This window comes from Canis lupus, chromosome 10 (genome assembly GCF_003254725.2).
Source record: "Canis lupus dingo isolate Sandy chromosome 10, ASM325472v2, whole genome shotgun sequence".
Classification (NCBI taxonomy): Eukaryota; Metazoa; Chordata; class Mammalia; order Carnivora; family Canidae; genus Canis; species Canis lupus.
Window position 1 is genome coordinate 21,283,523 of NC_064252.1, and position 17,128 is coordinate 21,300,650.

At 55.6% G+C, this 17,128-nt stretch overlaps 1 protein-coding gene across 4 annotated transcripts in view; it reads right to left on the minus strand.

The window, feature by feature from the left end:
• The window catches only part of FBLN1 (fibulin 1), a 117,220-nt gene that overhangs the window by 77,518 nt on the left and 22,574 nt on the right, over window positions 1-17,128 (minus strand). The window contains exon 1 of one of the 4 annotated variants that reach the window (XM_025456542.3): window positions 5,864-6,119. The exons of the other annotated variants lie outside the window; for them this stretch is intronic. Within the exon in view, the coding sequence (XP_025312327.1) occupies window positions 5,864-5,939 (76 nt within the window). The 5' untranslated portion in view covers window positions 5,940-6,119. Of the gene's footprint in view, window positions 1-5,863; window positions 6,120-17,128 lie in introns of those variants that run through there. 4 annotated transcript variants of the gene reach the window in all.

Sequence of the window (17,128 nt, forward strand, 5' to 3'; positions counted from 1 at the left end):
ACTGATACAGCCCCGGGAGGGCATGTGTTTCTGGGTTTGCTGTTAGTATGTGCGATGCCTTAAACAGTGGCCCCTAAAATGATATATCCACGTCCTAACCCTGGAATGTGGCTTTATTTGGATTAAGGGTCTTTGCAGGTGTAATTAGGATCTCAAGATGAGGGCACCTGAGTGGCTCAGCAGTTGAGCGTCTGCCTTCAGCTCAAGGCGTGATCCCGGTGTCCTGGGATTGAGCCCTGCATCAGGCTCCCGACAGGGAGCCTGCTTCTCCCTCTGCCTGTGTCTCTCCCTCTCTCTGTGTCTCTCATGAATAACTGAATAAAATCGTAAAAAAATAAATAAATATCTCAAGATGAGATCCTCCTGGATCATGTGGGTGACCCCAAATCCCATGACAAGTATCCTTAGAAGAGACACACGGTGGAAGAAAAAGCAACGTGAAGAAAGAGGGACCCACGAGCCCAGGCACACCAAGAGCCCCCAGGAGCTGGGAGAGGCAAGGATGGACACCCCCCCCACCCCCCGCCCAGAGCCTTGGTGGAGAACAAAGCCCTGCAGACACCGTAATATCTGACTTGTGGCCGCCGGGACGGTGAGAGGCTAGGCCTCTGTTGCTCTAAGCTGCTCAGTTTGCAGTCATTTGTTCTGGAGCCACATGAGACCCACACAGCACACAAGCTCCACGAGGCAGGGACCGTGTCTGTCCCGTGTCCTGGGGCCTCGAGCTTGCTGAGAACTGACAAATGATAGAGGCATTATGAAGCGCTCCTCAGGGGCCAGGCCAAGCTCATGAGGGACACTCAGGAAACATCTGCTGACAAGAACTGAGCGGATTCATGACACCACTTATCACCTCCCTTCTCCTCCTAGGCCTGTTCCCCCACCTATACAAGGAGTGGACCAGCTGACCTGTGGCTTCCATGGGCTGATAGGCAAACTGTTCTTCCCACATTCTCCTCAAATGCCCACCATAAAGCCCATCCCGGGCTCCCATCAGCCCCCAAGGCTGGTTCTCTGGATCCCCTAAAGGGCCCAGACTGCCAGCTGCGTGGTGTCCCCCCTGAGTGGCCCGAGGCTGGCAGTGCAGGGAACTATACACATCACAGACCCGCCAATGTGGAGAAAAGAAGGCTCGGCCCCTGGCTCTCAGGAGCAGTAACCCGGGCCCTTGGCAGGTGGGTCTCCCCAGAGTCAGCAACAGGGTGGGCGGGAGTCCAGCGTCCCTACTCCCGGCACTGGCCGTGTCAGCGGAGCCCTCTGGCTGGATCGCTTGGCAAGCCTGGGGCCAGATTAAGCAGGAAAATGACCTAAACAATTTCCAGGGCCGTCCTCTCCAGATGTCGGGCCCGCCCTGTTGTGTCTGGAACCCAGGACCAGCCAAGAATATTTTCCTTTATAAAGATGCCAGGAAAGGGGCGACTTTCTACCCTGTGGACAGTTCAAGACCTCACCCAGCGTCCTGTGGCCAGAGGCATCCATCCCTGCGTGCACCGCCTCCCCCTGAAGCAGGGGGAGCATGGTCAACATAGGTTCCTTGGGGGCTCCTGAGCCCACCCTGAGATGGCAGCAAGGAGGGCCTGACTTGGGCCACATCCAAGGGAGAGGCAGGTCTATGGCCAGACCCTGGGCTGGGTACCGGAGCAAACAGCCCTCCACCACCACGGCCACTGGCTTCCCAGGACAGAACAGGCAGGACAGGCTTGTCCACTAACCTGAAATAAGACAGGTGCCGTCACCTCGGGGATCATGTCCTACACCAAGCCAGCCACGAGCCCCGCAAGGGTTCTATGGTTCCCATGTATGGGAAACACCTGTTCTTCCTCAGGACCCCGTCACACATGCACTTGTGTATGGGATTCAAGTACTGTCCCACCCGCTTTGTCCCCACCCCCCACCGTTAGGTTTAAGGCAAGACGGCCGAGCAGTCAGGAGCGGGGCTCCTGCATCCCAGCCCTCCATTCACCACTGGGTTTCCCAGGCAAGTTACTTAACTGCCCTGGGCCTTCGTTTATATGTCCCTAAAATGAAAATAAGGACAGCACCTTCCTCATAGGATTGTTGAGAGGACTAAAAGAGACTAATGTAAAAATAGGTCAATTATAATAATTTCCTAGAGCAGGGTGTGTTCTCCGTACTTCAGGAAACAGAAGAAGAGAGCATGGGATCGGTCACATTCGGAATTGGGACCAGTCTCCTCACCTCCTTTGAGGGCCCACCCCCACCTCTTGATAACACGCAGGCAGCTGGAACAACAGGCACCTGACTCCATCCTGACCCAGAGCCTTGTGAGGACCAGCCCGAGGGCTAACGGAGGCGGCCCAGGAGGACGAGGGCCAGTCTACAGCGCCCAGCCCGCTGTGACTTTGGGCCGATGACCTCACCAGCCTCCCCGCCACACCCTCTCATCGCCAAGCCCCCTCCAGGCCAAAGGGTCTCCAATCCCAGGAAAGTTGCCATCATGGGTGTCCCCGTTTGGTTAGGTGGCCACATCTGAGGTCCTTACAAGGACACTGGAGTCTGTAAAAGCTTTTATTAATCAAATTGTTACAATGTGATGTGCTGCAAAGGCGAGGCTTTCCTTGTATCAAACACACTGGCGAGATGGCTGGGATACTAGTGGGCCTGTTTTCGTGTGACTTTATCCGCAAGGCTGTGCCACCCACTGTGCCCACTGCTCAGAGTCCTGCCTTCAAAGGAAGCGGAGGGAAGAGGACATGTGTCCATGTGCCCTGTCGCCTTCTGGGTGTTTACCCGTGTGCTTCCCTCCGCCCGGAGCACCATCCTCCTGGCCATGCTTCCCAGAAGCCCAGTCAGCTCCTCCTACACCTGCCAGTTGCAGGCTGTGTCCTTCGGGAGATCTTCCCTGACTCTTCCCTGACTCTCGGCCTATGGGGTTGGTTCCTAATGACCTGTTGACTCTTGGCCCTCCAGCGGGGTGGGAGCCCCTCGGGCAGAAGGGCCAGGCCTCAACTCTTCCTGGCCGTCTCCCCACGATCTAGAACAGCGTCCGGCATAGAGCAGATACCCAGCGCACGGATGCTGGAGGAGGCTGGCCCAGGCCACCGGCGTCCCCTTCCCCAGCACAGCTCTGGCTCTGGCTCTCGACAGCTGCTGGATCCAAGCCGTCCCGGGGAATTCAGTAGGACTTTCAGAGCTCTCTGTGGGGAAAGGACCCTGTCTTACCCAGGGAGGGGGCCACGCAAATACCAGGTGATACTAATCCGGCTGCCTCGGCGAGCAGGGCCCCCCCCCATCTCTCCCTCAGTCCCCAGGGCAGGCCAGGAAGAAGGTTTCTGTTATCTTCATTTTACAAATGAGAAAACCACCGGATACAGGCAAAGTTGTTTCCCGGCCCACAGAAGCTCGTGCCGGCCCGCTGGGACCCCAAGATGAGGGAGCCAGGCTTTCGCATCCCCCCTGGCCCCGCACACCACTGTCCAGAAGGGGTGGCAAACGGGGTCCTGCACTAGGGAGGCGGGGGGGGGTCCCAGGCAGTGCCAGGAGAAGGTGTCACCTGGACACCCCCACACGAGAGGATGCAGGGCTGCCCCCCACCCTGGGGGACCCCAAGTCTCTTCTCTACGCATTCAGCACTCCAGCAGCACCCCCACTCCAGCCTGTCCAGCCCCCACCACCAGCCTGGGAAAGTTCCAGCAGCGGCGCAGGCCATGTGCTTCCAAGCCAAGCCCTCTCCCGTCTTTGTTCTCCCTCCCAGCGCCTTGCCTTGCTCTGTAATCAGTCGGAAACGCTGCCCGCTGCAGCCAGAGGCCAAGAAAGTCTTGGAGAAAGCGCGGCTGTCTCTCCCAAATGCCCTCCTCCTCTCCACTCCCTCCCACCCCGCCATCGGCAAAGCCCAACAGGACAGACAGACACGGGACAGGCGGTGGCTCGGCACTGTCCCTTGGCACGGAAGACCAGTGCCCTGTTGCATCGTGGGGGCCAGGCCAAGGGAGGTTCAGCTACAGGGCTCCCCACAGGATGGCCTTTCCCCGTGACTGGTTCCAATGACATTTCCTCGTGCCCCCCATGGCCCTTGGGGGGTGGGGGTGGGACTGTGTCACCGCAGGGAACCTGACAGCTTCCAGGCTTCCAGACACAGACCCACGAGCTCCAGCTCCCTCTCCCCAGACCATGCCAAACTCAAAAGAGGGGGCCACCCCAAAAGAAACAGAAGGCCACGCCAGCCTGGGTGTGCACTTAGCAGGTCTCCTTTAGCACAGAGGCCTGAAGTCAGGGGCCTTCTGGATAAAGAAGATGGGAGCCCCTCCAGCCTGAGTCCTTCCGAGGCAGACCCCGCCAGGCCCCCACCAGGCCACAGAGGAACTTGCTCACACAGTGGGCAGGACAGCACCGTGGTGGGGGATGGGGGCACTCAGGCTTGAGAGAGTTCTCTCTACCATGCCTTCTCGCTGGGCCTGCCTCAGTTACCCGAGTTCTCTCTACCATGCCTTCTCGCTGGGCCTGCCTCAGTTACCCGTCTGTAAAATACACAGGGGCCCTGGGGCCCTTTCTACTTCCAACAAGAGTCTTGTGTGGCCTCCAAAGGGAGCCCCCCTGGGGCTTTCACTCCAGCCACTGTGATAAATGCCCCTCCTCCCTCTGCCTGCCTGACCAGCTCCTGCTCAGGCACCATCTCTTTCAACAAGCCTCCTGTGAGCCCAGAGTGTGTGTGTTGGGGGGGGGGTGCAGAATGGCTCTCTGCCAAGCTGGAGCCCTGTGCCTCCCATGCCATGTCCCCCATGAGATGCCCCACTCCCCAGAGCCAGAGCTCCTGGACCTACTGCAAGCAGTGAGCAAGCCAAGAAACCCCTGCAGGGCTCTGCCTTCTGCCCCCAACCTCTCCCCGGTGACCTTCTGACCAAGCAGGAGGGTGGTCACAGAAGACTTGCAAAGAAACAAAACTAAGCACGAGATAAAGCATCTGGGATTGTGAAGGTGGTCAGGGCTCTTGTCTGGGCCTGGCCCCAGGAAGAACAAAGCCTCCAGGCAGGGAGGCCTGACTAATGAGTGATGAGTCACAGGTCAGCAGAGAGGTCAGAGGCCATGGCTCGGGCTCACCCACTGTGGCTCTAATCCACAGGGCCCAGTGGCCACCCCACCCCCACCCCCAGGAGCTGGGCCTTGAGGATAAAGGGGGAAAGAAGGGCCAAGGGCCATCCCCACGCTGCCAGTCCTGGGCGCAGCACTCTGGCCCCTTGCCCTGGGTGGGTGGGTCTGGCAGTGGCCTGTCCCCAGCCCCAGCTGTGTGTAGCCTTGCCCAGCCCCGGTCTTGAGGCCCTCTATGTCCCAGGAGGGCAGGCAGAGGTTTCTCCACACTGGCTATCACCATAAAAATCTGCAGACTGCGCTCTTCCTTTCTGATTTTTCAAGCCCACCCCCTAACCCATGACTGGCTTTGTCCCCTGGACAAACTACTGTCCCGGGTCTCAGTTTTCTCACCAACGAGCTGGGTACAACAGCCCCTACGGAGAGGTGGAGGTGGGGGCGGCCGAGCAGATGCGCAGGGCGCTCGGACCGCAGAGCAGGGCACCCAGGGGCTCACAACCACCAGCTAGGGCTTCTCCCTAACCTCCCAACGTCGCCCCGGTGGGAAGATGGGTGGGCACTCGGCGGGGGGGGGGGGGGGGGCGGGGGGGCAGGAGAAGGAGGATGGGTCCGGGAGGAGGAAACGGCTTCTTTAAAACAATTGGCCCAGGTCACGGCGATTGGGACCAGAGCCCGGAGTGGGGCGCGGGGAGGGCGCGGCCGGCGCGCAGCACCCAGGACGGCCCGGCCCAACACTCCCACCGCTCCGGGCTCGGGGCTCGGGGCTCGGGGCTCGGGGCTCGCGGGAGAGCGGGGCCGCGGGCTGGGGCGCCCCTACCTCGGGCCGCCAGCAGCGAGAGGCCGCCGAGCAGCAGCAGCGGCAGCGGGACGGTCCTCGGCGCGGCGCGCTCCATGGGGCCGGCGGGCGGCGGGCGGCGGCGGACAAAGGCGGGGCGCGGGGCGCGGGGCGCGGGGCGCGGGGCGGGCTGCTGGCTTCCACGCTCCGGCCGGGCCTCCGCAGCCAACGCTGCGCCCCGGCCGCGCCGTTCAATTATCCCGCCCCGAGGAGGGCGCGGCGGGGGCGGGGCCGCGGGGCGCCGGGTGCCGGCCCTCCCCCCCTCCCTCCCCCCTCCCCTCCCCCCTCCCCTCCTCCCGACCTGCCCCCCCCCGCGGGCCCCCGCCACCCCCGCCACCCCGGCCCCCGAGGGGCGCGCGGGGCCACGGCCGGGGGCGGGAGCGGGGACCCCCAAACCTCTCCCCGGTGGGAGCCGAGGAGGGGGGCACCCCATCCCGGCCGCCCTCCCTCCCCCCTCCCTCCCTCCCTCCCCTCCCCACCTCGGCGCCGGTGAAACCCGATCCCTTCCCCACCCGCCCGCCCAGGGGCGCGCTGGGTACCAAAGGTTAGCTCCTCCCGGCTCCGCGGAAAGGGAGGCGGTGGGGGGAGTCGGGGACCAAGGTGGCGAGGGGTCCCCAGGGGTCAGGCGCCTTCTGGGGGGGACACAGGACGGTGTCCCTCGGAGGCAGGGGGAGGGGGGCTCCCGGAGCAAAGCCCCGCACCCCCCCCCCCCAGTGGTCGCTTCCCGCCCTGGGCCGCGCTGCGCTCACGGATGCCCCCGCGGCCTGCAAGCCCCCCGGCTGCCCCAGCTGCGTCCTGCCGTCCTGCCACCTGGTTCTGCCCTCATGAGGCCGCCCGTCGGGCCAGAGGAACTCGCAGCAGCATCCCAACCCCAGGGGAACGCGTTGAACCCAGGAGCCCTCCCCACCCCCCAAGCGCAGAGGAAGAGATTGGACTTGCAGAGAGGAAGGAGAGGAAGCAGCCTTTGGGCTGGGCCTGCAGGAGTGACCTCTTTGTGTGGGAATTCATGGCTGCAACCAGGCAGTGGTGACCCAAGGAGCATTAGTCCGGTAGGACCATAAATGCATTTGTGTTAAAAAAGAACAAAAAACAAAAAACTAGCGCAAGCGAAGGTGTGGAGCGATGAGAGGAAAGCCATGAGAACACCACTCAGTTGAATGTATGGACCCCCTGATCCAGTCACCCCACTCCCACGTTCACACCCAGCAAAAATGCACACAGGTTTAAGTGTGCATGGCAAGTCAGGTAGTAGGGTGTTGATAACAGCACGAGCACTATTCAGAACAGCTTCTAATTAGGAACTGCCAGACATCCCCAGCACTAGAATGAAAACATCCTGGGGCAGTGGCACCTCCCAGGGCCACACAGCTCTGAGAAGTGGGTGCTGAGGGGTTCTTGCAGCAAGAATGGGCCTGACAGACACAGGGCAGCCATGGAGGCACACACTAGAGAACATTCTACATGATCCGTCTATGTGAAGGACGAGAACAGCTTAGAAGTCAGGAGAGTGATGGTCCTTGGGGAGCACAAGGGGGCCTTTGGGGGGCCTGGTTGGGATCTGTTTTGTAAATCCTGGCGTTGGTTACAAGGTTGGGTTCACCATGTGACAGTTCATCCAGCTGTTCGCTCAGGCTCTGCTCTTTCCTAAATGAACGTTTGAGTCAAAAATAAAAAACAAAAAGGCAGCAAATGCACGTCTTCACTGATGCCTCCAACCTAAGTTGGAGGTTTGCAGAGAGCCTAAGAATGCTCCCGAAAGGGGGTCACTTGCCAATTCCTAGGCTAAGGACCCCTCCCAAAAGAGGTGGCTTGGGATTGGCCTTTGACAAATGAGCAGGGTTCCCTGCCCTGGGCCACTCCGCAGGACTGAGTGGTGGGCAGTGTCCGAGGCACACGCGCGTGGCAGGGTCCCGCAGGCACTTAGACGGGAGTGGGTGGGGAGCTCTGAGCTGGAGACACATTGAAGATTTGTGCTTCTGTTTTTGTTTTCGTTCTTTTTTAAGGCATGGGAGGATAAGAGGACCCCGGAGAGAATTTATAGTTCAGAGAAGGTGCAGCATGTGCCGTGCACACGACACGTTGTTTTGTTACCACGACAGCCTTAGGAGACCTTAGTGCTCACCTTCTGCAGATGAGGAAACCGAGGCTCAGAGAGGCGAGGTCACCGGTCAAATGCTCACAACTAGGTGATGGGCAGTGCCAGGACTTGAAACCAGGCTGGCTGAGTCCCAGTCTTGGGCTGGTCTGAGAGCGACTTGTATCAAGGTTCAGTGTGTCACCCAACACTGTAGCACAAACATTTCCCTGTCGTATTAAGAAACCTTTATTACACATCTAGTGAGTGAATAGTGTGAACACCGGACACATGTTTGCTTCACCACTCCCCTGAATAGTGCTTCACCGGACCCCTGAATAGTGCTTCACCACTCCCCTGGGGACTGGACATTTAGGGCATTTAAATTGGGGGGTCAGGGGGGAGTGTTTAATGAATGAGTGAAACCCCTGTGTTTGGGACACCTGGGTGGCTCAGCGGTTGAGCGTCTACCTTCCACTTGGGCGGTGATCCCGGGGTCCTGGGATCAAGTCCTACATCGGGCTCCTTGCATGGAGCCTGCTTCTCCCTCTGCCTGTGTCTCTGCCTCTCTCTGTGTCTCTCATGAATAAATAAATAAAATCTTTTTTAAAAAGAAACCTGCATGTTGTAGGCTCAGCATCTAGCCTAGAAGAGGGTGCCCTAGGAGACCAATTGCTGCCCCCAGACATGGACCGATTCACATCCCTGTGAATGGGAGGGACACAGCCAAGCCCGGAGTCTCTCCACCACAGCTCCAGCACTGAGCAACATCTTTGTTTAATTTGGGCTCTGTCCACGGGCAAGAGCGCGGGGCGTCTTGCTGTTTCAATATATCATCAATCATCGTCTGATGTATCACCCCAGAGCTTGAACATGTTTCATGGGCTTATTAGCCATTTGTATTTGTTTTCTTCGTGACTTCTTTCATAACCTTTGCTCATTTGTTTTTGTAATAACACAATTGTTTATTATAGTGAGCGATCTAGAAAAAAATGCAATGTCCGACAATAGCCTATTTATGGTGCATAGGATTAGATTCAACTCTACCGATATTCCGTGGTTCCGGAGAATATTGCACCATTGTGGAAAAGACTGAATAGGATGCCCCAGTGGAAATATGATCTTTGTGAACTAATATTATGTAAAAATAACAAACAAAACAAAACAAAAGCAGCAAAAAAAAAAAAAAACAAAACAAAATTGAGTGTGAGTGTGAGCCTGCAATTACAACCCTAGAAAAGCTATATTCATGTAGCTAAAGATCAAAAGGGAACTAAAAGAAATTGGATATTGTGTTTACTAATGAAAATTTTCTTATTTAAATTTTCTTTCTTCCTTTCTTTCTTTCTTTCTTTCTTTCTTCTTTCTTTCTTTCTTTCTTTCTTTCTTTCCTTTTCTTTTTTGGAAACAGTTGCAACAGAAAGAATAATTGTACCAGAAACCTGGAGTGTATAATCCCTATACCTACCTAAACTTGACAACCAAAGTAACTTTTGGGCAAGCAAAGTAAAATTTAAATTATGAGCACTTAAACAACTCCTGTTTTGTGACCAAAGAACGTGCACCCTTTCATCAGGAGAGACGAGCTTCTTCTGGCCCTAAGTTCTAACCATTTTCCCTCTGGATCTCTACGTAGAAGTCAAAAAACTTGAGAAGCAGGATGTTGCGTGCGGTTTGCAGAAGATGGGACTGGTCTTCAGAGAGGTTCCACTGAGGAGATTAGGGACCAGGTAGTCCCCCCTCCACCTGACAGCCCCCCCGCCGGGCCGGGGTAAGATGACACCCCCACCCCAGATTCTGCTCCAAGCAGGAAGCCATTTGTCATGTCCCTCTGTGACAGCCCAGCTTTCTCCCGTCATCGCAGAGAAGCCAGAGGACTCAATGCTCCCCACCGCCCATAACAAATTGCTCTCCGTTTGTTTGAAAGATCATTGTTGGCACATGTGGACTGTTTTTCTCCAAGTCAGAAAACAAATGGCTCTGGCGCTGCCCTGACTCTGGAGGACAAGCCTCCTGTGGTTCCTGCAGGGGTGCCCCGCCCTGGAACCACTGGCTGCCCTTGGCACCCCCACCCTTCCGGGCCTGGAAGATGGCAGAGCCCCTGACACCCCGTGTGGCTCCCTGGGCTCTGTTCTCCTCAGGCTCCTGCTGCCATTTGACCACCTGCACCCCTGGGTCCCCTCCCTGGCTTCTCTGGGTCCCTTCTCCACTCTCACCCTGGGGTCTGTTCCTTACTGGGAAGGTCCTAGGGGCAATGGCGTGACTAGAGCGACAAATGAGAAACCAGTCCTTTCCCCTCGATGAGGCTGCAGAAAATCAGAGATACCCAATTATGTCAAATATACGTAAACAATCAATAATGACACACAAGATACGGAGGACCCCCGGCCTCCCCGGGGCCCCCAGCAAACACCTCTCTCCTGAACTCCCACGCGGCGGGGCACCAAATCAAGGTTCTCCTGGATGCGTGTTTGCTTTCACGGTCAGGGGAGTGACCGCTCTTGGAGAGGCCCACGCTGGGTGCCTCCACGTCTGGTGACAACTCTGGGTCATCAGGGAAGGCCATGACCAGGGAAGCCCCTGACCAGGGAAGCCCCTGACCAGGGAAGGCCATGACCACCTCCTCACAATATTAATTTCCACACGTCCAGTGCCCTGGCGAGCCTCAGGCCTTCGACCTGATTTCACTCACATGGCCAGCCGAGAGGAAGGCGTGTCCCCCATTGTGTGACCCCTATTTCACAGGGAGCGAGGCACAATCGTGGAGGAAGCTGCCAGCTTCATGCGGACCAGCAGCAGAGCTGGGAGGCCGCCCAGGTGTGCCTAACTACCCCACCGTGCCCGCCCGGCACAGTGCCAGGTGGTCGGCTAGTGTTGGGCGCTGAATTAGGGTCTCCCCCGCCCCCCATAATCTGCATCTGTTGAAGTTCTAAGTCCCAGTACCTTTCCATTGTGAGCATATTTGGAGGTGGGCCTTTAAAAAGGTAAGTAAGGTAAGACGAGGTCATTAGGGCAGTCCTCAATCCATTAAGAGCGGGGTCTTTATAAGACGAGATTAGTACAGGAGCACTTACAGAGGGATGACCATGTGCAGACATGAGAGGAAGGCCATCTCCAAGAGAGAGGCCTCAGGAGAAGCCAACCTTGCTCACGTCTTGGTCCCAGGGGTCTAGGCTCTGGAACCGTGAGAGAATATATTTCTGTTGCTCAAACCACACAGTCTGGGGTGTTTTGTTATGCAGCTTTAGCAGACTGCTACAGGGAGAGAGAGAGGGGTGAGGAAGAGGTGGTATTTGTCATGGTCTTGGGACGTCGTAAATGGACACTGGAGCCAGGGAGGGCGAAGGAGAAGGGGGAGCATACAACGTTTCAGAAAATTCTAGAACCTCAGCTGTCCTGGGACTCTGTGGATCAGCATGATCAAGGCAAATTCACATGAAACCATAATCATTAATTTTATATGGTAACACATAGGTCCTGAGGGGCTGTGCTCTGCTTTGAAGACTGGAGCTGCAGTGCCCCCCAAAGTGGAAAGAAGTCCAGCGAACAGAAAAGCCAAGGAGATTTTGTCTTTGGGGGACCAGGCAAGGTATTTGGGCTGTCCTAAAAGTAGTTAAGTGGAAGAGGGAAGAATGATAGTCAAAAAGATTAAAAGCACGGAGCTCCTGTGGTTCGGTTGTGGGCGGGGGTGGGGGGGTGGCAGGCAGGAAGCTTTACATGCTGAAGCAGATGTAATTTTATTTTAACAAAAATGAGAGGATCTGGGGCAGCCTGGGTGGCTCAGCGGTTTAGTGTCAACTTCAGCCCAGGGCCTGATCCTAGAGACCCGGATCAAGTCCCACGTCAGGCTCCCTGCATGGAGCCTGCTTCTCCCTCTGCCTGTGTCTCTGCCTCTTTCTCTCTCTGTGTCTCTCATGAATAAATAAATAAAATCTTGTTAAACTGATTGGGTTCTGGAGAAGCTGCCCCGATGCTTTGGGGACAGTGGTGGAAACTTGGATTGCCTTTTGTTGGGGTTTTTGCTTGTTCCAGCACAGATCCACGTGTCTTTCGTTGTTTGCCAGAGACATTGCTTCAGAATGGGGATCTCGAAGCCTCCCTGTTAGTCTGGGTTGCAGGGTTACAACAATATCGACCATGTGCTCCCCCTTTGTTGGAGGAAGACCCCACCGAAGAGCCTCACGAGGCAGACCTGCTCTCTTCCCGCTACGGAGCCTAAGCTCATCCTTCTCCTTGAAACCGGGGTGCTGGCTCGTGACCGAGGGGGGCTAACCACCCACACCCGCCCCAGACTTTGTAGTGGGAGCTGGTAATGGAAAGAGGCTTGGTTGGTGGCAAATCCCTTTTGTTGACAGAAGCAGCAGCAGCAAGAATGTGGAATTTCTGGGCTCTGTGCTGGCAGCAGAGCAAGCGTGGCATTGAGGGGCTCCGCGGTGGGTGGCGGTGACATCACCTGACTGGCTTTGTGGCCTGAATTTGGCTGTGGCCTGGCTTCCCTCCAGATGTCCCTGGTCTAGCCCAGCTTCTAGGCTTGGTCTGTGCTGTTCCTGATCATTCCGCAGGCCGTCCAGGACCGTTGCAATGAACTTCTTTCCATTTATATCGACCAGAGCTGGTGGCAACTGAGAGTCCTGATAGACACTTGGGCTTGTGACGAGGAGGAGGAATGGGCATCCCGCTAAGAGCGGTGGCAGTGGGAAGAGTGGCTCTGATGTCACGGCGTGTCTGAATGTAACACCTGAGTGTGACTTTGGTTGCCTCTGATGGGAGGAACTTGGGTTCGTAGCGAATGCAAGACAGCGGGCTTGAGTTCAGCAAAGACAAGGTCGTATGTATAGAGAAAGAGTAGAGGGAAAGGAGGGTATGTTAGCGCCCCGAGAGCAGCCAACGGGCAGGATGTTGTGGGCACCGTGGGAATCACACCCCGCTCGACTCCCTCCTCTTGGACAACTGCATCCTTTATTAACATGTTGCATTTTTTGGAAGGAAAAAATCTTACAACATCCTTACTTCTTTAGTTCAAAGGGCTTTGTATGTTTGATTGACATTCCAAATGGAATATGTTTTCCATCGTGGCTTCTACTTTGTTGCTGCCAATATAAAGGAAAGCGGTAAGATTTTACGTATCCAGTCTGCACAACTCTATGCACATCATGTGCAATTATATTTTATGGCCATGAGCTTTATAATAGAAACATGAGCGTAAATGGAAACCTAACAACTAGGGTGTAGGAGACAGCGAGTTAAGTCCATCTGCGACAAATCTCCGCTATGAAATATCATGTAACTCTTTAAATTTACAAAGATGAAGACTGTGGCAACGGAGATGCTTGGGGTTTTTTGTTTTGTTTTGTTAAGATTTTATTTATTTATTTGACAGAGAGAAAGAGAGAGAGCCAGAGAATGCAAGTAGGGGGAGCGGCAGAGGAGGAAGGAGAAGCAGGCTCCCCCACTGAGCAGGGAGCTGGATGTGGGGCTTGATCCCAGGACCCTGTGATCATGACCTGATGGGTCGAGCCCCATGTCCATCTGCCCAGCTCCCTGCTCAGCGGGGAATCTGCTACTCCCTCTCTCTCTCCCTCGGCCGCTCCCCCTGCTTGTGCTCTCTTGCTCTCTCTCTCAAATAAATAAATAAAATCTTTTTTAAAAAATTAAAGCAGAATTTAAACTTGTATATTTATATTGTATATAATACACTAGGCTTTGTTAAAATATATATAAATATGGAGCGATATTGGAAGAAAAAAATGCCATTCCATTAGGATGGTGGCATTCCTCGATCTTTCTGCACTGAATATTTTTCTATCCTCCACGTGCATTACTGTTTCACTGAAGAAAAATAAAATCTAAACTAAGCCATGCCAGTGGTTCTGCAGAACTTATTTTTACAAAGTCAGGAGTTCTATCTCCACCCCAGGAAAACCAGCCATTGTTTCTTTGTTTTGACTCCTTAGTTTATAATATACTTTTAACTATAACCACATTGCAGAAAACCAGGAAAATGGAGCAAAAAAAATTATCCACGATCCCACCCTCCTGACACAAGTAGAACTGTGGTGCATTTGTTTCCCGTATTTCGTATGCATAGTTTACATAGCTCATCTCAGGGTACATAGTTTTGTAACCCAATTTCTTTAATTAACATTCTATCATAAACATGCTCTGTGTGGCTACAAAGCCTCCACAGCCATTCCTCCTCGGTGGGCAATAAAACGCCAACCAGTTGGGGAAACAACTCATTCCCCTATTGGATATTTGAGTTAATTCCAGTTTCTTTGCTGATATAAGGAATACTCCAAAGACCGTTTATTTGCTCATGAGGCTTTTCATATTCGGGATTATTTCTTTAGGACAGATTCCCAGAAGTCAGACGAATGGCTCAAAGGGCACATGCTGCTCCAATGAGCATCTCTCTCTAAGCTGGCCGAGTCACCTGCCGTTTGCTGGAAGGACAAATGGTTCTAATTAAAGGCCCAAAGCTCCCCACTAGGTTCCAGCTGTGCGTGTAGGGGGGATGGGTGGCCGGGGTCTCTGCAACCAGAGCAAACTCGCTAAACCAAGTGGTCAGTGCCAGAAGTCTCCGCAGGTAGTGTTTTCCTAAAAGGAACGCAACAGTCTTTTGTATCGACTCGTGATTGAGAAACATCCACGTAGCTGTGAGAGTGTCTCTCGTCTTAGCAAGGAGTGGGCCCAGCAGCCCTTCCCTGGAGCTGGCTTGGGAACTGTCATCACCCCTTCTTACCACCACACCCCAATTCAGTTTATCAAATGCTTTCAACCCTCTTTTCCTCAAATTGTCCCCATTGTACAGATGAGAAAACTGAGGCTCACACGGGCGAGGGGACATGCCCTGAGAGTCCACAGTGATTCTGTAACAAAAACCAACTCTCCATCTAGTCCCTCCAATCCCAGGGCCACTTCAGAATCAATCCACGTTGCATGGGATTCATTCACTCTGCAAACGCTGAGCACAGACCTGTGCCAGGACCACTCTCGGGGCGCTCGTGGTCTGGGGGAGACCTACAGCAGCCATTTCAGAACCAGGGAGAGGCGTGGGAGGCCTGGCAAGGGGCAGGCTGCAGGGAGGGGTGGCTCAGGGCTGCTCACAGAAGCATGGCAGGTGTGCAAGGAAAGGAGGAAACGCGGGAGGAGAGGGCGTGGTGAATTTGGGCAAGTGGGGTGTGGGCCTGGCTCTCAAGAACCTCGGCCCCTGGTCTCCTGGGTGGAGACAAGCGTGTGAAGCTAACCCCGAAGGAAAAACCTTCAGGATTCCCTCTATACACATAGAGCACCAGTGTTTGAGACCACACTCTCCTGTCTTGACTCACCCGTCTCGTACCCAGCAAGTCCTCCTGATGGCTATGAGCAAGCGTTGTCCTCACAGCCTCTGTTTCAATGCTGCTTCTACCAGTGACTGGCCGGGTGGCCTTAGGCAAGTCACTTATCCTCTCTGAGCTGCAGTGGCTTCTTTATAATAAAGGATATTGGCATCACACTCATACTGGTGTTGGGGGGATTAAGGAGGGTCACACGCATGAGGCTTCTGGACATGAGCATGGCACAGGGAGCCTGTCCGATGAGTGTCAGCTGTGATGGAGAAGAAGAAGGAGGGGAGGAGAAGGATGTGTGGGGAGCGCTGATCTTAGAAGACCTCGTGGAGGTCCCTGAAGCCTGACCAGGGAAGAGGGTGAAGACTTGGAGCACAGCAAAGGTTTGGACAGAGGCCTTGGCCTCCCCGGGTGGCCTGGCATTTCCGTCGCATTTTGCAATATCCCAGTGTATCTTTATGGAGCCGTGACCAAGGGCCAGTGTCATGGCACGGGGCGGGGGGGTGGGGGGTGGGCTCATCAGCTCATATGGTCTTTCTAGAACCCTGCAGACTGGGAGGGGGCCACTCAACAGAGGTCGGCATGGTGGCGCGACGCCCTCCTCCCCGGGCACCAGGCGGCCCTCCCTTGGGGTCTTGCTCTTGTCTGCTCGGCCCTCACCCTCCCTCCCGCCCCTTGGCTTTGCTGCCGTTCGCTTCCCCGTCCTCTTGCCTCCACGTGGCCACATGGCAGTGTGGCCAGGAGAAGCCTTGCACGCACACACACTTCACAGCAAGAGTCAGCCAAGGCCCTGGGTGCTCCTGGCGGGCTGCCATGGTTGTGGCTGTGGCTGTGACCCTGCCTGGGGTCCGGCGGCCCCACACCTGCCCCCATCCCAACTGCGTCTGGGCAGTTGGGCAATACCCGGGGATCTTGTTGCACCCCCGCTGGCCCCCCCACCGTCTGCAGGACGACATCCAGGACCTCAGGCTGCCACGCGAGGTCCTGCCTGTTTCCTCCAGTTTTTATCTTCAGCAGCTCCTGTCGGCACACTCAGCGGATTGCTCATGCACCCATTTGCTCAACAGGTATTTTATTGCACAACTATTATGTGCCAGGTGCTGTTGTAGATGCAGAAGTGAACCAAACAGACAAAACCCTGCCTACCTCCCTGGAGCTGGCACGGCGGGGGTGGACAGGTGGGGACACGGAATTTCCATTCAGATATGAGATAGACTTCCTTTGCCTGGGGCTGCCCATGCCCTCACCTGGGAAAGCCCTCCCATCCTGGCAAAGCCATCCTCATCCTTCTAAAGTGCCCCCAACTGTCCCCAAGTCCCCGGGGGGCAGTCTAAGGAGAGGCGTGTGGGAAGGCGTCTCGGCAGTGCCCTGCTGACCCGCCCTGACCACATGCAGAAGCTTCACCATCCGGGAGGTGCATCTGACATGGGGCGTTGTACCCCACCGTGGGATGGGCTCCGACCTTATCTTTGGTGTTAGTCTCAGTCTTAATATAAAATGTGCAGTGTTTACCCTGACATGGAAGGAGTCGGCCTGTGTTTGGGATTTCACAATTTACAAGGCTGACTTCATTTATGACCACATTTTACATGCTCTCATGTTTCAGACCCCAAACACCTTCAACTCCCTCCTGGGATTTCAGGGTTGACGTCGGGTGCAGTAGGGTGGTCTGTGGCAGAAGGGTGAGATGCGCCTCCGCGGTCCCGCTCCCCTGAACCTCACACTCACCAGCCCAGGCTGGGGTGGACCACGCACCCATCTCTCGCACCACAGGGCAGGGTGGCCTTTTGTTCATCTGGGCCTCTGGCTCAGAGCTTGCCCGGGCAAAGTGCACATTTGTCCTGC